The sequence below is a fragment of the Neovison vison genome, chromosome 9 (assembly GCF_020171115.1).
Source record: "Neovison vison isolate M4711 chromosome 9, ASM_NN_V1, whole genome shotgun sequence".
In the NCBI taxonomy this organism is placed as follows: domain Eukaryota; kingdom Metazoa; phylum Chordata; class Mammalia; order Carnivora; family Mustelidae; genus Neogale; species Neogale vison.
Window position 1 is genome coordinate 99,725,426 of NC_058099.1, and position 21,221 is coordinate 99,746,646.

Here is a 21,221-nt window from a genome sequence, read left to right on the forward strand (position 1 = left end):
ATACACACAGAGACACATGTACACACAGACACATGCACAGACACACAGACACAGATACATAGACATGGATAGACACATATATACATGTAGACATACACACTCACACAGACAGACACACGTATACACAGATACATGTATACACGGGCAGACACACATGCTGACCCATGTACACACATGTAGACATACACAGACACAGACTTACACACTCATGCAGGCACATGCACACACACAGTCACGTAGACACACGTACTCATAAGTACACTCCACACCATTCTCAGGGTCATGTGGTGCTTCAGGACCACAGAATGGCTGGGCCCACGTTCTCCCATCTCCAGGGTTTGGAATCCATCCAAAGAGGCCGTCTCTTTTCCCAGAGTCCTGGTTCCAAGTGCAGATCGGCCTCCTGCCCGCTTATGTTACGCAATCCATGGTCAAACTTTCTTGCTTGGTGAATCAAAGCCTGGTGACTTGGCAGGGCTGTGAACTCAACGTGACTTTGTTTTGTCTCTGCGCATCTAAGCCCACCTCTGGGGCTCCGACTGCCGAGGGAGTGAGTGAGTGGTCGGCCTGGCTGCGGGGTGGCCCAGCTCCCAGTGCTTCCCGGGGACAAAGGGTGCCAGGTCCCAGTGCATGAGTCACAAGTACTCGCCTGTTTTGGAAGGTGACAGCCTTTATATGTGCATTTTCATCATGTGAATTTAAAAAATAAAAGTATCAGTTCATGGAAGAGATTGGAATAGAGGGAAATCTCAAAGCAGGCTTGGGAACTATGCACTTTCAAGGCAGGCACAGGCGAGTCTTCACTCACATCAGAACTAGTTTGAAGGACACAAAAGCCACAGTAACTGTTGCTAAATGCCACCTGAGGCCTCTCGATAATGAAGTTTGGGCTCTGGAGGCAGCTGTGGAATTCACGTGGGGAGGGGGCTATTAGGGGACCATTTATTTCTTCAGTGGTCAGGAGGGGACACAGAGCAAATTTGGCACATTAAGAAAAACTTCCTGCAGGAAGGGGCCCTCACCTGGAAGCCCAAGTATGTGCAAAGGATTTAATGAGATGCTGAGGAAGGCAAGCACTCAAGGGAGGGAGCAGGAGATGCATGTACAAAGGCCCTGTGGTAGGACAAGGAAGAGGTTTCCACAGGTAGAGCTGAGGGAACATGGGTGTGGCCAGGTGGGAGGAGGCAAGAGCCAGGACACTCCTGTTACCAGGCAATGCAGAAAGAGGGCTCTGTCCTAAACGCAGAGGTGTGATCTCATTTTCCTTCTCAGAAGATCATTCAGGCTGCAGGGTGAAGGATGGATTAGGAGAATTGTGTATGACTGCTACAGAAATTAAAAATGGGATGACTCTAGGTCCAGCCCTGAGGAAAGCCCAGGGTGAGCTTCTCGTAAAATAAAGCCAGATTTTCCTGCAAAGAAGAGCGAGGGGACATCAGAGAGAAGGATAAATACATGGCCACAGAAATAAAGGCCACCAAAAAGGTGTGGCCCATCCACATTGACAGTTGGCTGAGGGGCTACTGTGACCAAAAATGAGTACTGTCAGGCTTTCCAGTTGAATGTTTCCCACTGAGCACACTGCATCTCTCCCAGAGCCCCCACCAGAGTGGGGTACACTTACAAGCTTTGGGGGCCAGAGACAGAGGACAATGGAGCAGAGAGCTTAGGGAAAGAGATGCTTGAGCAAACTTTTGGGAGAAGATGCCTGGGCAGAGCTTGGAAACTGCCTTAGCAAGATGGGAGAAGCTGCAGAGAGGGAGCCCAGAAGTCTTTGGATGGGGACAGGAAGACTCTTAACTACCTCCTTACCCAGAGATGGCAGCATGTGATGTGGCTTGCAAATGACAGCATTGTAGACCAAGTGGGCATAGCCCGACAGGAACCTGATGCGAGATTCTACTGTTGGCTGGACCCCTGTCAACTCTCCAGTGGTGTGAAGGCCAGGGCCATCCCGGGGAGCTGACTGGGCCACCACCATCCCAAGACTTTCCTTCTCAGGAAGCTGGGATTCACTTTTCTGGGTTGGATTTCTCATACTCAAAGCCTGTGTTGTTCTCTTTCTTCATTTACTCTCTCATTTTGCTGAATGTCTTCTTCAAGTAGCTTCCCAAGATGGTTTGAACACTTCTTTTGTCTAAAAACATGTTTAGGATTCCCTCAGACTTAGTGGTCACTTTGGTTGGGTATAGAATTCCAGGCTCTACCTAGGAAGCTGCTTTCCAGAGTGACTGCACCATGTTACATCCCTCCAGAGTGCCTCAGTTTCTCTGGGCCTTCAACAGCACTTAGTATTGGCACTCTTTTTCACATTAGCTGTTCTCATAGGAATGTAAGGAAATTTTATTAAAGCCTAAATTTTGCATTTTTCTAATGGCTAGTCATGTGCTTTCCACCCATATTCCTCTTCATGCTTTTTGCCCATTTCCTATGTGAATTGTTTTATTTTATTTAATGTCAAATTTCTACAGTTCTTTATAAACTCTAGATATGAGTCCTTTGTCAGATATATCATTTGCAAATATTTTCATTCAGTGCATAGCTTGTCTTTTCTTCCTCTTAACAGGGACTTTTGCAGAACCAAAGGTTTAATTTTGATGAAGTACAATGTATCAGTGTTTTCCTTTTATGGACCATGCCTTGCTATCATAGTCTAAGAACTTTCCACCAGGCCCTGGGCCCAAAGATGCTCTCCTATGTTATCTTACAAACATTTTAGGTCCAGGCCCATTTTTTTTTTTTTTTTTTTTTTTTTTTTGCTTGTGGACATCCAATTGCTGTAGCATCATTGATTGAAAAGACAATCGTTCCTTCATTGAATTGCTTTTGCAAATATCTGTCAAATATCAATTGACCCTTCCTATATGGGGCTATTTCTGGGCTCTCTGTTCTGTTTATTGATCTGCCTGTCTGTAGTCTTGAGTAATGTAATTACATCATAAGTCTTCAAATCTGGTAAAGTGACTCCTCCCATTTTATTCTTGTTTTCAGAAATGTTTTAGAAATGTTTTAGCAATCCTAGTTCCTTTGCTTTTCCATATAAATAGAATAACTGACTATTTAGAATAACTTAGAATAATTTTCTTTATTTGCACAAAATTTATGAGGATTTTGTTAGGAATTGTGTTAGAGCTTTTGGAGAATTGAGTATATATATATATATATGAAATGTTGAGTCTTCTAGTCCATGAACATGGTACATCTCTTCGTTTATTAAGATCTTTGATTTCTCTCTTCAGCTCTTTATAATCTTCAGCATGTAGGTTCTGTGCATGTTTTGCTAGATTTTCACCTAAAAGTTTCATTTATTTCAGTGATTATAAGTTGTTCCCTATTTTTACTTTTACTTTTATTTTTTTAAGATTTTATTTATTTATTTGACAGAGAGAGAACACAAGCAGGAAGACTGGCAGGCAGAGGGAGAGAGAGAGAAGCAGGCTCCCTGTGTACCCTATTTTTAATTTCAGTTTCCATATGTTCATTGCTAGTATATTAAAAAAAAAACAATAGATTTTTATAAGTTAATCTGTACCTGGAAGCCTTGATTATTAACTCTAGGAATTTTTATTTGTGTATTTTCCTAGACTCTCTAGGCCTTTTAGGAAGACCATCATGCCATCTATAAATAGGGGCACTTTTATTCCTTCCTTTCTGATCTATATGGATTTTATTCCTTTCTTTTCCTTATTGTGCTAGCTAGGACTTTGAGGACTATCATGAATAGAAGTGGCGAGGGTGGGCACCTTGTCTTGTTCCTGATCTTAGGGGAAAGCTTTCAGTCTTTCATCAAGTATGATGTCAGCCATGGGTTTTCTTTAGATGCTCTTTATCAAGTTGAGAAGGATTGACTCCATTCCAAGTTTTTTGAGAATTTTATCACAAATGGATGTTAATTTTGCCAAATAGTTTTCTCCATCAGTTGATATGATCATATGTTTTTTTTCTTTAAGCTATTCATATTATGGTTATACTGCTTAAATTTTGAATGCTAAACCTGCATTCCATTCCTGTAATAAATTCAGCATCGTCACAGTAATCTTTACTTCTATATATTTCTGAATTCCACTTGCTAATATTTTATTAGGTATGTATGTATCTGTATTCATGAGGAATATTGATCTGTGGTCTTCTTTTTATACCATCTTCACCTGGTTTTGATATAGGATAATTCTTCCTTTATAAAATGATTTGGAAAGTGCTTTTATTTTCTGAAAGAGATTGTTAGTGTTAATTCTTTTTTATATGGCTTGGTAGAATTTTTTAGTGAAGCCATCTGAACTGGAAGTTTTCTTTTTTGTGAACTCAGAAATGATGAATTCCACTTGTCAAATTGTTTATTTCATATTGGAAGAATTGTGGAAATGTGTACTTTCCAAGGAATTGGACTGTTATATCTAAGTTGTCAAATATATATGTGTAGAACTGGTCATATTTTTCCCTTATTATCTTTGAGACGCCCTTAGAATGTGTAGGGACAGTCTCCATTTCATCCTTACGATGTACTTCTGTCTGGCCCCTTCTTTTCTTTGTCCATCTTGCAAAAGCTTGTCAATTTACTGATCTTTCAAGGAACTGCCTTTGTTTCTTTGATTATTTTTCTGTTTTAACTGAATTAATTTCTACTCTTATCTTTCTTTTATCCTATCCTATTTGGGGTTTATTTTGCTCCTCTTGTTTCATGAGATGAGAGCTTAGACTATTGATTTGAGACTTTTTCTCTTTTGTAAACTCAGCTTTTTAAGAAATATTTTAGGGGTGCTTGGGTGACTCAGTTGATTATGGGTCTGCCTCTTGATCTCAGGGTCGTGAGTTCAAGACCTGCATTGGACTTCATGCTGGACATGGAGCCTATTTAAAATAAGTAAAATATTTTTTAATCAAGCAGAAAGGTTTGTGCATGGTTTCAACTAAATAGTATGGAAGGAAAGCGTTTCACACATGTGCATATTGTAGAAAGTTGTAGGATTTCTATGATCTTTAAATACCCAGATAGTTAACACTGTACCCATTGAATATGGTACAATGCACCATTTTCCAGATGGAGACTCTGACACTCAGAAATTCAAGTTTCTTTATTAAGAATTAAGAATGATGATAGAGGGGCGCCTGGGCAGCTCAGTGGGTTAAAGCCTCTGCCTTCGGCTCAGGTCATGATCCCGGGGTCCTGGGATCGAGCCCCGAATCGGGCTCTCTGCTCAGCGGGGAGCCTGCTTCCTCCAATCTCTCTCTCTGCCTGCCTCTCTGCCTACTTGTGATCTCTGTCAAATAAATAAATAAAAATCTTAAAAAAAAAAAAAAAGAATGACGATGGAAGCAAGACTCCCCATTCCTCTGCCCACCACAGCGTCCAGCCTGCCCGAGCTGTCCTCAGGGGCTGGAGCAGGGGCTCTCAGGAAAGGATCTGGGTAGGTTCCATCCAGTCTCCCAGACCAGCTGCTCATAGCCCGGAACTGAGAGCAGATGTGGGGGCTGGCCAGAGTGAGGGTCTGTGGATGGTGTCCACCCTGCTCCCCTTCCTGTCCTCCAGCTCCAGCCAAGAGCGGTGGAGGGAGCAGGCCCTGGGCCGTTCCGCAGGCACCCATTCATACACAACGTCAGGCCAATGCCTTTCAGGAGGCTTGCAATGTCCAAAGAGCCAAATTAGATGAAGAAACTCCCAATGGACAGAGCATTCCAACTCTGCCACTTACCAGCTGTGCGACTTTGGGTGCATGTATGATCATCTCTGCCTTGGTTTCCTTATCTGAAAAGCAAGATTATACCAGAGTTGGTCTCATAGCATAGCTGAGGAGTGATTCTGTGCGAAGCGCTTGGACAGTGCCTGGCCGGATAAGCACCAGGTCAGCGCTGATCGCTGCTCTCACGGTCCCATCCAAACTCCTCCAGTCCTTTCTGCCCCAAACCCACAGGCCTCTGATGTTGGAAGAGTGAGGAAATCAGCAATTACTGCTGCTTTCCATGTCATCCTGTCTCCCCACCCCCACCCCCAAGCAAGCCTTCACTCAGCCAAGAAAAAGCAAAGATGTTCGGCGGTGTTGCAGACACTTGTTCCAAAAGCCAGGAGTGCGGGAGGAATACACAGAACCGGTCCAAGCAGAATGCAGACAGGGTTACACACAACCTCCCCATCCACAGCGAGCGCTGTAAGGATTGGATAAACACAACCTGGCATTTTTGTTGAGTTACACTGCAGACAGAGTGTGTGAACAGCCTTCCTAAGCAAGGGCACTGCTCCGGCAAGCCAGCCCCGCCGCAGTTTCCCAGGTGGGGCATCTGCAAAGACTGTTTTGGACTCTGCACTTTTTTGGACTAACACAGTCCAGTCTTCCCAGCACCAGGGCTGCTGCGGACAGAATTCCCGAGGTGGTGGGGTTCAGAGGCAGGCATCCCCACCAGCCATCAGACCGCTCTCGGGACCAGGCACAGAGCCCCCAGGGCCTCCCCCAGCCTGTCCTTTCTCCTCCGGCTCCCAGAACACACAAACTTCCCTGGAAAACACAAACACACCAGACCCTTGCCACCTCCCTGTGCTGAGTTCACATTTCCGCATCCGCTCCCACTGAGTCTTCTGCCCTGCCGACCACAAATTCGGAGGTTCCCACACCCACTTCAGGTCTGGCCTTTTGCTGGAGCAACTCCCAGAACTCAGGGTAATGCTTTCCTTATGTTTGCTGGTTTATTACAAGGGGTCCAGGTCAGGAACAGTCACCTGGAAGAGAGGCAGAAAGCAGGGTGAGGGAAATGGGCCCAGAGCCCCATGCCCGGTCTGGGTGCACCCCCCGCCCCGCACATAGATGTGTCCAGCCACCTGGGGCTTCTCCAAACCTCCCCGGAGACTGGGGACTAGCTGTGAGCACCAAGCCCGTGGTGCCTCGGTTGGTGCCTCTGTCAGCCGGCCCCGTCCTGAAGCTGTCTGCGCCCCCAGCCACCAGTCATCTCGCCAACGTACAAAAACAAATATATGCAAGGATTTTAGGAGCTCTGTGCCACGAAAGGAACAAAGACCAAATCTTTATTTTCTATTTTACCGGTGGGTCCGTGTGTTCACCATGCGTGGAGAGTGGAACACATTATCTCCTCCACATGACGGTCCATCTGTGGCACACGCACACACACACACACACACACGCACTGCGTACACACGTGCACACCTACCCACATACACACGCACCCCACATGCATGTACACACACACGCACATACCACTCACACACGCGCACACCCACGTGTGTACACACACGCTACACACGTGTATGAACACATACACACGACTTAGGTGCCCTTACAGAGTAAGAAACATGAACAGAACAGTTCGTGCCATCTCCACTGGCTCCCGGCCGAGGCGCAGGGCGGGCGGAACCGGGGACACAGGAGACGGTGAAGACACAGACAGACAAGGTGGTACCTGGAAGTACAGTTAAGGTAGTGAGGCTCAGCTTCGGCAGGTGTCTGCCGGGGCGTGAATACTTGCTGTGAGACAGTCCAGGGACCCCGAGAATTCACTCGGGTCAGTCAGGGTTATTGGACAAAAGGCCAACTTTGGGTCCGTGTCCACACTGGTGTACGAAAGCGGCTTCTCCCAGCGCTGTGTGATTGACTTCTGTCATGGCGGGCTGCAGGACAGCCACAAGGCCGAGGCGCCCCAGGGCTCCTTTCTTCCTCCCAGGCACCCCTCCCTGTGGCTCACGCAGCTGCCCTTGGCCTCCCCAAGGTTCTGTGCGCAGTGAGCTCACACCACACCAACCTGAGTGCGCGCCTCTAAGAACCATGGCATAGGCGACATTGACTCAAGCTGAGAGCCAGAGCAGAGCTAGGAACAGGTGCCCGCTAACTCTGACCCCACGGACAGGGAGAAGCATCCCAGATCCAGGAGGCAGAGGCCAGGAGAGGGAGGGGAGGCAGGAAGCAGGCAGGGTACCAGGCCCAGGTGTCCAGCGTTGTTAGCAGCTCACCCAGCACCTTGGCCCTGCTGGGTACGGCTTCCCTGCGGGTCAGAGCCTCCAACCTCCCTGCACCTGCCTGCTGGCCTGCAGGCACCACGGCACTGGGCAAGGAAAGGTGTTGCCTTTTTTTTTTTTAAGATTTTATTCATTTATTTGACAGAGAGAGATCACAGAGAGGCAGGCAGAGAGAGAGAGAGAGAGGAGGAAGCAGGCTCCCTGCTGAGCAGAGAGCCCGATGTGGGACTCGATCCCAGGACCCTGAGATCATGACCTGGGCCGAAGGCAGCGGCTTAACCCACTGAGCCACCCAGGCGCCCCAGGTGTTGCCTTTTGTAAAGTTATAAACAAGTAGGGATTACACATTCGTCGTAACACACAATACATTTGTTGAAATGATAGTCAGATTTGGGGCATGATGGTTTTCAAAAGGATTCACATATAAATTGTGCTATCTTTTAATTTTATTCCTGCAAGCCTAGATTTGGTTTCACAGCCTGAGAACAGAGGTGGAAAAAATTTTAAAGTATTTGGTATCTGACATTTTATTTTTCTCCAACTTTTTATTATGGAAAAGTTTCAAACATCCAGAGAAGGGGACACATCATACAGCTCCTGCTGCCCTGCCCCCCGCCACCGCTCCAACCACTGATTTTGTCCTGCCCGACCTCACTTGCCATATTGCTTTTGCTGAGTCATCTGAAAACAATTTTCAGACACCAAGATGTTGTACCCTGGACAGTTGGTCTCCTGGAAATGCAGCCGTTCTCCCAGACGAGCACTGAGCTCTTACGCACCCAGTTCACGCTGTCACCGAGTCTGTGACCTCATTCAACACCCTGTCCATCCCAGGCTGTCCTCCCCATCTCTTCCGCTGCCCGGCGTCGAGCAGGCCCATGCTGGATGTTAGAAATGCCGCTTCTGTGGGCTGTTTGTATCCTCGGACCAATCCCACCCTTTTCCTGACAATGACCTGCTTGAGGGAGGTCAAACGCTTGGCTCTCTGCACCTGTCGCTCCTTTCTCTGTGTCTGTTAGCCGGGGCTCTGCCCTTCTCTTTCCCACAAACCGGAAGTGAAGGCTCCAGGCTTGGCCTTTGATTCAGGGAAAGTGTCTCAGCAAGGACGCAGCATCGGTGGTCCCGTGTGCTGGTTTTGTAGCCGCTGATGTCAGGTTGGCCCCGCACCGGTGATACTGAGTTCGCATCCCCGTGAAGGTGCCGACCGATGTCTCCGATGGAAGCGGAGAGGGTTTTCTCTTTCCCAGGCAGTACTGCATGATCGACACGTCTTCTTCACACTGCCTTGTCCTCCCGCTCGGTGATTTCACTGAGGGAAGCAGAACGCAGAACTCCGAATTCCCCCCATCCCTTCTCCATCTATGAGCCAGCATTCCCTGTAAAGAACTTCCCCGCGTTATTCAGGGAGGCGGAGGAGAGATTTTATCCAATATACCCTTAGGGAGGCACTGGGCATTTTCTCTTCCAGAGAGAATATGGTCTCTAGGGGCTGTGTGGGAGCACAGAGGGCCCCCCAGTCAGGGTCTCTCTGAGCTTCATAGTCCGGGGAGGGAGGAGCAGGCGGGCTGGCGCCCAGCTTCAGCAGAGGGCTGGGGGCGAGGGGCGCGCTCAGGAGGGGAGTCTGTGGGGGAAAGGAGCATTTTCGTAGAAGGATTTTCAGGAATGCCTCTGTGTCAGATCCCTGTGTCTCCCTTGGGGCACCGGCAGTCAAAAGGCCCGTTGTTTTTCAGGGCTTCAGGAGTCCCCTTCTGAGGCTGGTTTCGGAGGCATCTCCAGACCTCAGGGTGCCCCGTTCAGTCTGGATTTCAGAACCTGTCCAGCGAATGGAGACGGGACACCAGTCCTGGCAGCTTCGGCCAGTGACCAGTCACATAGTGCAAAGCAACTAGTTGAACGAATTACTGATGGACCAGCTGAGTGGCCAGATGGAGACCTGGAGGCCGGGACGCTGTACTGTCCCCTGGCTCTGGCAGGTGGCCAAAGCAGCAGGTCTCTCTTCTCCTTGCCTTGGTTTAAAGCTGGAGGAGGCGCGGTTGATCACAGTTGTGATTTGGGATAAAGCGGCTTGGCAGAGCTTGCTTGAGACACTTTCGGAAGGCCACTGTGCAGACGGGGCTGAAGACAGGATTAAGTGGCAGCAAGGACAGCACAGGGGCAGCCCTCTTCTGAGCCTCAAGGACAGGCCAGAGCTCTGCGGTGCCTACCCCCATGTTCTCCAGGGTGTGGGTTTCTCAGTGGGGAAAACACAGAAGACCAGCAAAGTGCAAACATGCCAGGCGCCCATCAGGGCTCAAACCCATTCCAAATAAGCATTTGCTCCCAGCTCTAGGGGAAGGTGGGACAAGGCTCCTTCTCTGGAAGCAGGAGGCCTCCAGATCTGGGGCAGGTAGCCGAGGGACACCTCCCCCCGCATCCTCCCTCCTGACTCCTGGTGTCCCTGCACCCCTATCCTGTCTGCCCAGGCAGGTGCACACTTGCTGTGGGTAACAGGCCTGGGGTTCCCTCCTGCCTCTCCTTTTCTTCTTCCTCCCTTTCCCTCTTGCCCCCTGCCTGTGCCCCAAAAGTTTCCAGGGTTGGTTGCTGTGTGCGTTCACCTGGCCTTTACTTTCCTTTGCTGGTGGAAAATTCTGTAGTCTGTCACCTCCCCGGGGCATTCTTCTTTGGAAGCACTTTGTCGAGGCTGTTTTATTCATCCGGGCAAGAGAGTCTGTCTCTGTGGGGACAGCAGCCCCTGAGATGGAACCATAGGACCAGGAGCTGGGCCACCCTGTGTGGGGTGGGCCTGGAGTTCACAGCCAGTCCCTGAGCGTGCTAAGTCAGGAGTGAGTGGAAAGGCAATTTCAAAAGAAAATTACCAAGATGCTACCACCATAAGAATGATAATGACGCCGTCATCATCATCACTGGCCCAAACCCTCACCGGGAGCTCTCTGGCAGGGTACTGGGGCAGGAGCCCGCCTACGGCAGGAGCCTGGGACCAGCTGGGCCACAAGGGCACCGAGGAGGGGGACTGGAGTGGGGGAAAGAGGAGCTCAGTGGTGAGGCAGGCACGCGCAGGGAACGGAAGGGGAAGGGGCAAGGAGCAAGGAGGTGGGGACATGGGGAGGTGGGAACTGGGGCGGGGAGATGGGGGGGCGTGGGGGAGGCGGAGAGATGAGGCGGAGACTCGGGTGGTGAGGGGCCGCCGCGCAGGGAGGTGAGGGGGGCGCGGGGAGGAGGGGCGGGAGGCAGAGATGGGTAGGGGACTTTGGCAGATGGGGAGGTGGGCGTTTGGGAGCTCGGAGGAAATCGGGAGGGGGCGCCGTGAGGGCGGGTCGGGAGCAAGGAGGAAACCGGGAGCTGGGGGCGGGGGGGGGGCGGAGCGCGGGCCCCGCCCCTAAGAGCCGCTGGAAAAGTTTGGGCTCTGGCTTGCGCGCGCAGAGGCTGAGCCAGCGGGTCCTGAGGACACGCGGCGGGGCCGACGGGGACGCGGCTCCAGCGCGGTTACAGGAGCCCGAGCGACAGCTCCAACAGGGACCAGTTCAACCACCCCAGCTCCTAGACTCTCCCGGTGCCCCTGTCCCGCCGCCGCCTGTGAGCCGGGAAGGTCGCCAGGATGCGGGTGGCCCAGGTGCCCTTCCCAGAGGGAGGTGAGTCCGCGGGGCAAGGGCTCGGAGTCCGGGGCGCCCAGCCTGCGTGGGTGGGGTGGGAGCCGCGGGGCCCACTTTTCTCACTCAATTCCAGCCTATCCCTGGCGTTACCGTGACGGGGAGACACCACGTCCCCGTCAGCCCCTCCTCCAGGCCATCCGATGGGGTGAGCCGGAGCGGGGGAGAGGGAATGGTTCCTTTTTCCGTTCCTGCGAAGAGCCATTGAGGAACCAGAGCCTGGGGCTCTTCTGATTACGGTGGGAAGTTGAGACTGAGCTGCACCTCCATGATCTAAGCGAGAAGGTACCCCCCGCCCCGTCCTTTTCCTGGAACAACTGAAAAGTTAGGCACCCTCTGAGCTTGAGGACCTGGGGGCTCTGGGAGTGTGTGGTTGTGGTCGTTCTCCTGGGAAAACCATTCTTTTTAAATGATAGGCACCACAGAAGTCCATTGTTTTCCTCGGTTTCTTGAAGTAGGCAGTCAGGACTGTCAGAATCAGGGCGGAGGATAAAGTCCCTGCTTTTGCAGTCGGAAGATGGTGAGGTTCCCACGTGCTGCATTCACAGCTGAGAGAAACCTGGAGAAAGGACGGGGCATGTCCTTCTTTGGCCTGACACTAGCTTCACGGCTTCTAACTGCCCTGGCTCCAACCGTCTGTCTCTCTCTCTTTCTCTCTCTTCTGACGCTGGTCACTCCTGATGACATATTTCTTTGTGGGTTTTTATATTTAGATGTAAGAGAGGAACTTGTTGTTGGAGGTTTGAAGGGAATATGTTTTGTTAGACTGATAAAGCAGGGGGAGCGGCAGGAACACGGGGCTTTTATGAACGATTATTTCAAAAGGGAGGGTCCACCCTGCCCACGATCCCCACCACCAGCTGGAGCTCTGAGGGCTTCCAGAATGAGGCATCTTTCTAAAGTCTGGAGGCCAGAGGTTGCAGACCCTCGCTGTAGACACTCACATCTTCCTCATTCATCTTTGGAACATTTTCTTCTTCTCCAGTAACATTCTTGCCAGCATGGTTATGAAAAACAGTTCCTAGAAGTACAGGGCAGGATTAGGTCCCGCGGGTGTGTGATGGACAGGATGGGGGCGGGGGGGCGCTTGTGGGGGCGGGTGTGTTGTCCTCGAGGAGTCGTGGAAATGTCTGGCTCTGTAGGAGTTCTCAGGAAACTGATGCAGAGCTCAATCCAGAATGACGAACTCTGTGGCCATAGGAGGCCCACACAGTGGGTTTGCTCAGTGAACAAACTTCCCATCCTGCCGGTCGACTTGCTCTGTCACCTGACCCCAGAGACTGCACATCAGCCCTTTGGAGCCTCCCAAGGATGGGGCTACAATGGCATCTCCCCCAGCTTCACCTTCAGAAATGCCGCTTTCCTCTTTATGTCTCTGGATTCCGTAAAGTGCGCAGCTCCGCTTGTTTTTCTACTGGGTGTGGATAGCAGAAAGTGGCTTCTCTCGAAGAAGGAGTCTCACACGTTCGCCTAACAATGTCCTCAAAATGTAGGGACTGATTTTCCTCCTTCCTCTGGAAAATATGGTGCTGATTTGACTCTGTGGCGACTTTTCCCTTCTCCCGCAGACACTTCGATAGCTACAGTGTATGTATGTTTCAGTGTATGTATGTTCAGTGTATGGATGTACGGATGTGATGGGAAACTGAGCATCTGGGCGTGCCGTCACCTTGGCAATCTGGGGGTTGCCCTACTGTGAAGCCCCCTTTCCTTCTGCAGGACTCGGTGTGCAGGCAGCCGCTGTGCTATGCTTTCTGGGGCCGTTCTGTCCCCTCACACGCAGCTTCCTCCTTCCTGTCTAATGAGTGTGCGACCACTTCTTAAGATTACTTTGCACCCATTTCTGTTGAATTGATTAATTGCCCGAGGAGACATCCCACGAGCTTTTGGAGGTAACAGGACGTGCTTGGTGGACCCCGTCCAGTGCCGAGACTCCCACACCCCGGGGACCGTAGTGACGGCACCAGGCATGGTCAGCCTCTGTTCTGTGTCGTTTTGCCTGTTTCTACGGCTGTGGGCAGCCCGGCAGAGAGCAGGGCCCCTGGGGATAGCTCCGTGGTCTGGAGCGAGGCCTGAGCCCTTCTCCCTGTCCCCGGGGTCAGGTTTCCGCGCAGGTCAGCATTCCAGCATTTGGCGAGCCTGCTGATGATGCTCTTGTCACCTCCGTCTAGGTGAAGACCATTGGGGAGGGGTGGAGGCTCCAGGAGACCTGACGCCCCACTGTGGTGCACAGGAGGCAGGGCAGGGGGAATCCGATGACCCAGACCCCCAGCCCAGCCTTGGCTTCTCTCTGTGTACAAACGGCAGATGCCGCTGTTGGGACAGACGGGCTGCCTGAGGGGCCTTGTAGGCTGCGTCACTGAGGCGCTGGGAACGGATGGGAGGGACCCCACTGTTAGGACTTCTTGGGCCAGATGTCTCTTGTTTGCATCGGCTCTTTGCTGCCTGGAGGAGCTCATTCCCACACACCTTCATTCATCCCATGGCAATCCGGGCGTGCGTCCAATCCTGTTACTAAGAACAAGCAGAGAAGGGAGAGTCTGAAAATGGGGGCTGAAGAGCAGAGGGTAAGGCTCTTGTACCGAGATTGGGTGCCTTGCAGGGAGGGGACAAGCCCGGGGAATCCAGGTAAGCAAGCACATAGGCAGACCCCGGGGCCTGTGCCCAGGCTCCTGCAGCCCATGCTGCCTGCATGTGCTCGTGGGAGCGCGTCCATCCGTGTCAACCTGACCTGCCCGAGAGAGTCACATGTGGGAAAGCGGCCGGGCCGTGGCACGCCTGCCTGTCCCGCTGCCCTCACCGGGGGCCGGGGCCTGAGCTCCCAGCTGAGTGCAGGGGTGAGGGGCTGTGTGTGCACGAGGCCTCCTGCCGGGAGCTGCCTCTGAAAGTGACCACGAGGTCACTCGGAAATTTGGGGCAAGGAGAAATACTCATTAGCCAAGAAATTTCCTGGGGCAGCAAAATGGCCAGCCCGTTCTTCCTTTCCTACGTTCTTGTGAACAACAACAAAAAAATCCTGCTTTCCAAGAAATTTTGCTGGGTATCAAATGCCTGGTGTTTTAGTCCTGTTTGGAGGATGAACGAGTTGATTTCCCTGGGAAAACGGGGATTTAACCAACAGCATCCTGCGTCTGACCCGGAGAAGTTCCTCACTGTCTTCTTGGGCTTCTCTTGTTCGCCATGACAGAGAAGGAAAGGGAGAGAGACCCCAGACTTTGTGGAAATACTTCCCTTCACTTTTTTCTTTCCCTTCTTTTTATAGTTTGTTTATTTTACAAGTTGACATGTGTAGAGAAAGTGAGTCACTAGCCTAGAGAAGAGCACATCTGGAACCCATCGGCCGCCCGGGCCACCCCTCCCCACAGACGTGCCTCCTTGGGAAGGAGGGATGGCTGCACTCCGTTTAACCTGGGTGATGCACGGTGGAGCCACTTTCTAGAAGGGGCTTCTCCTGAGGGCCTATCCCGCGCAGCAGCTTCTGGGACGGCCCGCTCCTGAGACGGGCAAGACTGCCTCTCTCAGCATCAGCCTCTATTTCTAAGTTGTTTGGGGGAACCAAGCCACGATCAGACTCTTACAATGAAAGTCAGATGGTGGTCTCTGCTGGCCGCAGATGCTTAACTTTTAAAAATAAAGCAAAGCGTCATCATTTGTAATGTGTAAGTCTTGCCCCTGTGGGTACTTCTCTAGCTGAGTGCTGTTAGTCTCTGCAGGGACCCTCGGCATCAAAGCTCTTCCTAGATGCCAACAGGAGGCTGAGAAATCCAAGGCAGCCCACGGACGCACAGGCACAAGCTCAGGAGGACATCTCGACCCAGGCCCCGCAGCACTTGTTAGGACAATGACAGGGAGAAACCCCTGTGTCTGCAGACAAGAGTGGCTGGTGCGTCCATCCCCTGACCAAAGCAGGAATTACCAGCATCCGAGGACCCGGGGGAGCGTCCCGTCGGGAGAAGGACCCCCAGGCACATTTGCAGGTCCCCATTTACATGAAGGTCGGAAATAGGCTATGGCTCTTGAGGGCTTAAGAAGCCAGCCTGTGGCCCCTTCGGGGGTTTGTGGTGGCTGGGACGGGCGGGACAGGCTGGCTTCCCAGGAGCTGGTGCTCAGGGTGCCCGGCGCTCCTCAGGATGAATGTGGCCCGAGGGCTGATGCCCCACCTGGTCCCACACATGGCTGTCTGGCTCTGAGCTGGGGGCTGGGAGGGGCAGAGCCTTCTTCCCGCAGATTCAGGTCCTGCATGCCCCTGAGTGGCAGAGATGGGACTCCCGTGATGCTTTTGACCGCAGATAGCAGCACCTCCAACGCATCCACAACCAACCTGGCCTTTGCCCAGCTCCTAACTCTTGGGATGCAGTCTGCGTTCTAATGTTGCTAATCCAAAGAAAACAAGCTTTTAGATTCTAAAGAGAGCCAGATGTCTTCCAGTTACGAAAAATGCAGAGAGTAGCATTCAGCAAGAGATGTTCTGGGGAAAAAAGTGCTCTTTGAATGATGAATATTTAATCAAGGGAAGTGATAATTCAAGCATTAGCGGGAAGAATACATTCGCCCTTAAACCGCACGGGCCGGGTTGGCTCTGGTCTGCCGTCCGCTGTCGGTGCCATTATCACCGCGGTCGCTTACTGGGGGAACTGCCTGCGCTGTTCGCTCGCTTTCCTCCTCTGCTCAGTTCTTTGACGGTCCTGCATGGGCAGCCAAGGTAAGTCTTTCACTTGTCGTCCTTCCTCTTCACGTCCAGGAGGTCCAGATCCAGCGGGTTCGTGGGTGCATATGTCCCTGCCCATGCTTGCGGCCCCGGCACAGGGGTGGGGCGAGTACGGAGGGAGGGATGGACGTGGCCGGGCGCTGTCCTGGGGACACAGGCGCAGCGGACAAGCTCCAGTTTATTGTGGTTTCCAGATTTTTTGGGTGGGGCTGCATGCAGCCCTTTCTCGCCGCCACAGATGTGAATTCACGAACAATTCGTGTTCCTCGCCCTTTCAGGTAGCACGCATGTTTCTACGGTTCAGACCGTGTGGGCGCTCGCTCACCATGACTCCAAGTCCTGCTCACCACGTGTGCGCCGTCGTTGCGGGAATAGAAGCCCCAGTGGGGGAGCGGGACTAGTGGACAGGGTGGCCACCGGCCCGTGGCCAGGCCAGGCTGCCTGGCGTGGGGCATGTGGGGCCCCGGGTCAGCCATGTGGACCCGGCACCGGCGGGGAAACAGCCGTTCTCAGGGCGCTGCTCCCTCCGACTCCCGGCGGGGCTGGCGGTTCTCCGGGCTGTGCCCAGGGCCCGGCAAGCAGAGCAAGGCCGTGGCAGCTCCATTCGCTGCTCCCAGAGAAAGACTCATCCGACAAGCAGTAGGACAGAGCAGAGCCTTCGTGGGCACACGTGAGCGGCCAGGCGCCATGAGAGGCCTGTTGTCCCGTGCAGGTGTGAGTGTAAAGCCGGGTGCCCCGTGCGGGTGTGAGTGTGAAGCCGGCCCCAGGCGGGCTCACGGGGGCCAGCAGCGGCATTATTTCCACTCTTCAAACGACAGCACTGCGAGTTGTTGTAAGGCGCGTCTAGTAGGCTCAGAGAAGCCTCGAGGGGCTGGGCTGACTCCAGAAAGTTTGTAGACCAGGAGGGATTCAACGCTGGGTGTGAAGGACAGGCTGGAGTTACAGAAAGGAGGGGGGCGGTGGTGGGGGCTGGCAGGACAGCGACCCACTGAGCGGACCCATGTGCCTCCAGGGGCTTCTGCGGGCATGCACAACGCAGGGGTCCCCCAGAGGCCAGGGCCCACGGGGTTCTGGAACAGCCGCACACACATATTCGCAGCCTTGGAGCAGTCTCTGCGGCAAAGGAACAGAGTGGCTCTTCCTAACCTCAGAGAACCCAAGCACCCCCGTGGAGCGGAGGGTCTGACAGCCTCCCAGGCCCCAGGCAGCAACCGTGGGGCCGGGAAGCAGTGACCTAGAGGGTGCCGGGAGTGGGGCACCCCCGTAGTTACCTCTCCTTCTCTGAGAGCAGCCCCCAGCACTGCGTCCCTGGGTCCTTCCAGGACTGAGACCCTCTCGGGCCTTGCTGGTACTTGGCAGTGTGCTCAGATCCCACCACACCCCAAAATGCAGACCCCGTATCATTTGGGGAGCTGTTTGTCTCTGAACCCAACTTAGGGCTATGACAAAACATTGTATAAGTAAAGAAAGTCATCGCGGGGTACTCAGGGAGGGCTGCTTCTAGCTAACCTTATTTGACTGTAGCAGATACTGAAACACATGTTTCTACTTTACAATCAGAGGATCTACTGAAAGCCACATCCAGCTGTGTCGTCCCATGAGGTGATGCGCGGCCCCGGTGAGGGTGGGAAGTACCAGGAGGGGACAGGGGACTAAATCTGGGGCTGTTGAGGGTCCAATGCTTGGCTTTGCACCTTCACTGTCTCCCTAGACCCCCCAGGTGTGTTGTTCCTTTCAGCTCATGCGCACAGCTTCAGTTTTGGGGTTCAGACAGTTTGAGCTTTCAGCCAAGTGCAGAGTCCAAGTGCTCGACCCTGTCTTCCCTGGTGGACGTCTGGGTTTGGGTTCTGTCGTGCCTCATGCTCCCTTTCCTTCCGTGGCCGTGCGTCCCTGTCTCCGGCCTCTCCTGGGGGCTGTCAGGACCCGACTCTGTCTCTAGCCCCGGTCCCAGGGACATCGTTGGGACATCGAGCAGGTGCTCCCACTGTGTGACTCCGGGCTCCCCAGGGGCTTCCCGGGGCCCTCATTCTGGTTCCATCCTATTGTGTTGACCCGGATGATCCTGTTTGTCTCCAGGTCACAGGGAATCATGGTTTGGCCGCTCCCGCGTCATGCATGAGGGAGCGTGGTTAGCACTTCCGAGTGCCTTGGGGTTCCCCGAGGGACATTTCTTTGGATCTATATGTGATTACAGGAGTGAATGATCGTGGAGCTCACATACTGATCTCCCTCCTAGGGTTTGCAGGCACCAGGTGGCTTCCCGTGGCTGTCTCAGCCCCCCAGGGAGCTCTGTGTGACCAGATGTTTGCATACTTGTGGGGTTTAAGGGCCTTCCTCCGACATTGTTGCTATGGCTGCTGCCCCTAGGTGGTCTCAAAGCCCTTTAATCGCTGGGCACCCCTGTTTTATCTTTGCAGGCTCCTGCTCTGCCCACCCTGGCTGGGGTCCGGCCGGGGTCACCATGGAAGCCTGAGCCGGACCGTGTTCTCGGGCCATGGACGTGCCCAGGGCGCCCTCTGGTGGGATCTGGGGCTGAGCCTCTGCCCAAGCAATGGCCGTGGTCCCGACACCGCGGCCCAGGTCCTCCCCTGGGAACCAGACCCTGTACGAGCACTACAGCTACGTAGGCAAGCTGGAGGGCAGGCTGAAGGAGGCCCCCGAGGGCAGCACACTCACCACCGCGCTCTTCCTCGTCATCTGCAGCCTCATCGTGCTGGAGAACCTCATGGTGCTCATCGCCATCTGGAAAAACAACAAGTTCCACAATCGCATGTACTTCTTCATCGGCAACCTGGCACTCTGCGACCTGCTGGCCGGGGTCGCCTACAAGGTCAACATCCTGATGTCAGGCAGGAGGACGCTGAGCCTGTCTCCCACCGTCTGGTTCCTGCGGGAAGGCAGCATGTTCGTGGCCCTCGGCGCGTCCACGTGCAGCTTGCTGGCCATCGCCATCGAGCGGCACCTGACCATGATCAAGATGCGGCCGTATGACGCCAACAAGAAGCACCGCGTCTTCCTGCTGATCGGAATGTGCTGGCTCGTGGCCTTCTCGCTGGGCGCCTTGCCCATCCTGGGCTGGAACTGCCTGCACGACCTCGCCGACTGCTCCACCATCCTGCCCCTCTACTCCAAGAAGTACATCGCCTTCTGCATCAGTGTCTTCACGGCCATCCTGGCCACCATCGTGGTCCTGTATGCGCGCATCTACTTCCTGGTGAAGTCCAGCAGCCGCCGCGTGGCCAGCCCCCACAACTCGGAGCGCTCCATGGCACTGCTGCGGACCGTGGTCATTGTGGTGAGCGTGTTCATCGCCTGCTGGTCCCCACTCTTCATCCTCTTCCTCGTCGATGTGGCCTGCAGGGTGAGGGAGTGTGCTGTGCTCTTCAAGGCCCAGTGGTTCATCGTGCTGGCCGTGCTCAACTCGGCCATGAACCCTGTCATCTACACGCTGGCCAGCAAGGAGATGCGGCGGGCCTTCTTCCGGCTGGTGTGCACCTGCCTGGTCCGGGGCTGGGGCACCCGCTCCTCGCCTGCCCAGCCCGCCCTCGACCCCAGCAGGAGCAAATCCAGCGGCAGCAACAACAGCAACCCCTCGCCCAAGAGCAAGGAGGACCCTCCCCAGAGAGCTGCCTCACCCTGCATAACCGACAGGAACAAAACCCTGCAGAACGGGGTCCTCAGCAAGTGAGAGCAGCCGCCTCCAGGAGCGGGATCCTCGCACGCTCGTGGGACGGGGGCACTCTGCACGCAGCCACGGTCTTATTTATTGCATGCCTCACCCCGGGAGCTCCAGAGCAAGGACTCGGGAAATCTACTTGCCAATAGCCTGCGTAGCGTGGACGTCACTTAAGGGGGGGACCCGGCGACTTGCCAGCTTAGTCCACGGTAGACAGTGTGCCCTGTCTGCTTCGGCTCCAGAGTCTTCTGAATGTTCCTGGCTGCGGACGTGATCGGCTGCCTTCCCCTGAGTCCCAGTGGCCATTGTCTGCGGTGCCGGCAGAGGGAAGGTCGCGGGCCACACCGCGTATGGCGTGCCTCGCCGTACGTCACGGTGATGTTTGGGAACTTTACACTACATTGTGCACGGAGTAGATGCTGGTGTATCCGTCACATCCAGGTCACTGAGCACTGGTGTTTCAGACATCTGCCATCGGTATGTGTCACCAGCTCCCTTGGGTGAGAGCAGCGTGTGGCATGGTGTAAGGATGTGGCCGGGAACCAGGCGGAGTCCCGGTCTCCTCAACTGACCTGAGGGCTCATGTTCAGCAGGCTTGGCTTGAATTCCCAGAAATGGCTGCTCCCTGGAGGGTCTCGAGGGTGCGGGTTGGACGCAGAGAGACCGGAGAGCCAGAGAACTCCAGGGTCTGGGTCCCTGCTTCTCCTCTGTCTTCTGTCCCTGTGGAATCCTCCATCCAAAGTCTCACTAGCCAAATCATGTAGTTGTTGGGGTCCCTACAGATCCCAGAAAAGCCAGCCAGGGTTTCCCAGGAGGCTGTCCCCAGGCCCACCAGGAAGAGAACCCACATTGGAAGAGGGGACCAACAGCGTGGCCAGAAGCCAGAGGCCACGGTTTGTGTAACGTGATGGAACGTTTGTCCTGAGTGCGGAGAGCTTTACTTGCTCCTGTGTGGAGTCTGATTCTCTTTGACCGGAGAACCGAGTCCGTGGCCCCGGGTTGTCCCCGTGGAGCAGCTGGGACGGTCAGAAGCTCTCCCTGTTCCCCAGCTGAGCCCGACAGTGCCATGTCAGGAGCGCGTGTCTGGGATCCGGTGGTTTGCACGATCTTCAAGGAAATGGAGTGATGCCGTCACCCCCTCTTCAGTGTAGATTGGCCCTGCGCCCCGTTAGCAGGGAGTTGCTTCGAAGGCGTTTCTGAACGCAGCGCCTTAGACCGCTCGGCCATCCTGAC

The 21,221-nt window shown here is 53.7% G+C and overlaps 1 protein-coding gene across 1 annotated transcript; it reads left to right on the forward strand.

The window, feature by feature from the left end:
• Positions 1–18,749: 18,749 nt before the first annotated feature.
• On the forward strand, positions 18,750–20,264 carry S1PR3 (sphingosine-1-phosphate receptor 3). Its single transcript, XM_044264351.1, has one exon. It carries the CDS (start codon positions 18,864–18,866, stop codon positions 19,998–20,000), a length of 1,137 nt encoding a protein of 378 aa, XP_044120286.1. The 5' UTR covers positions 18,750–18,863; the 3' UTR covers positions 20,001–20,264.
• Positions 20,265–21,221: the final 957 nt, after the last annotated feature.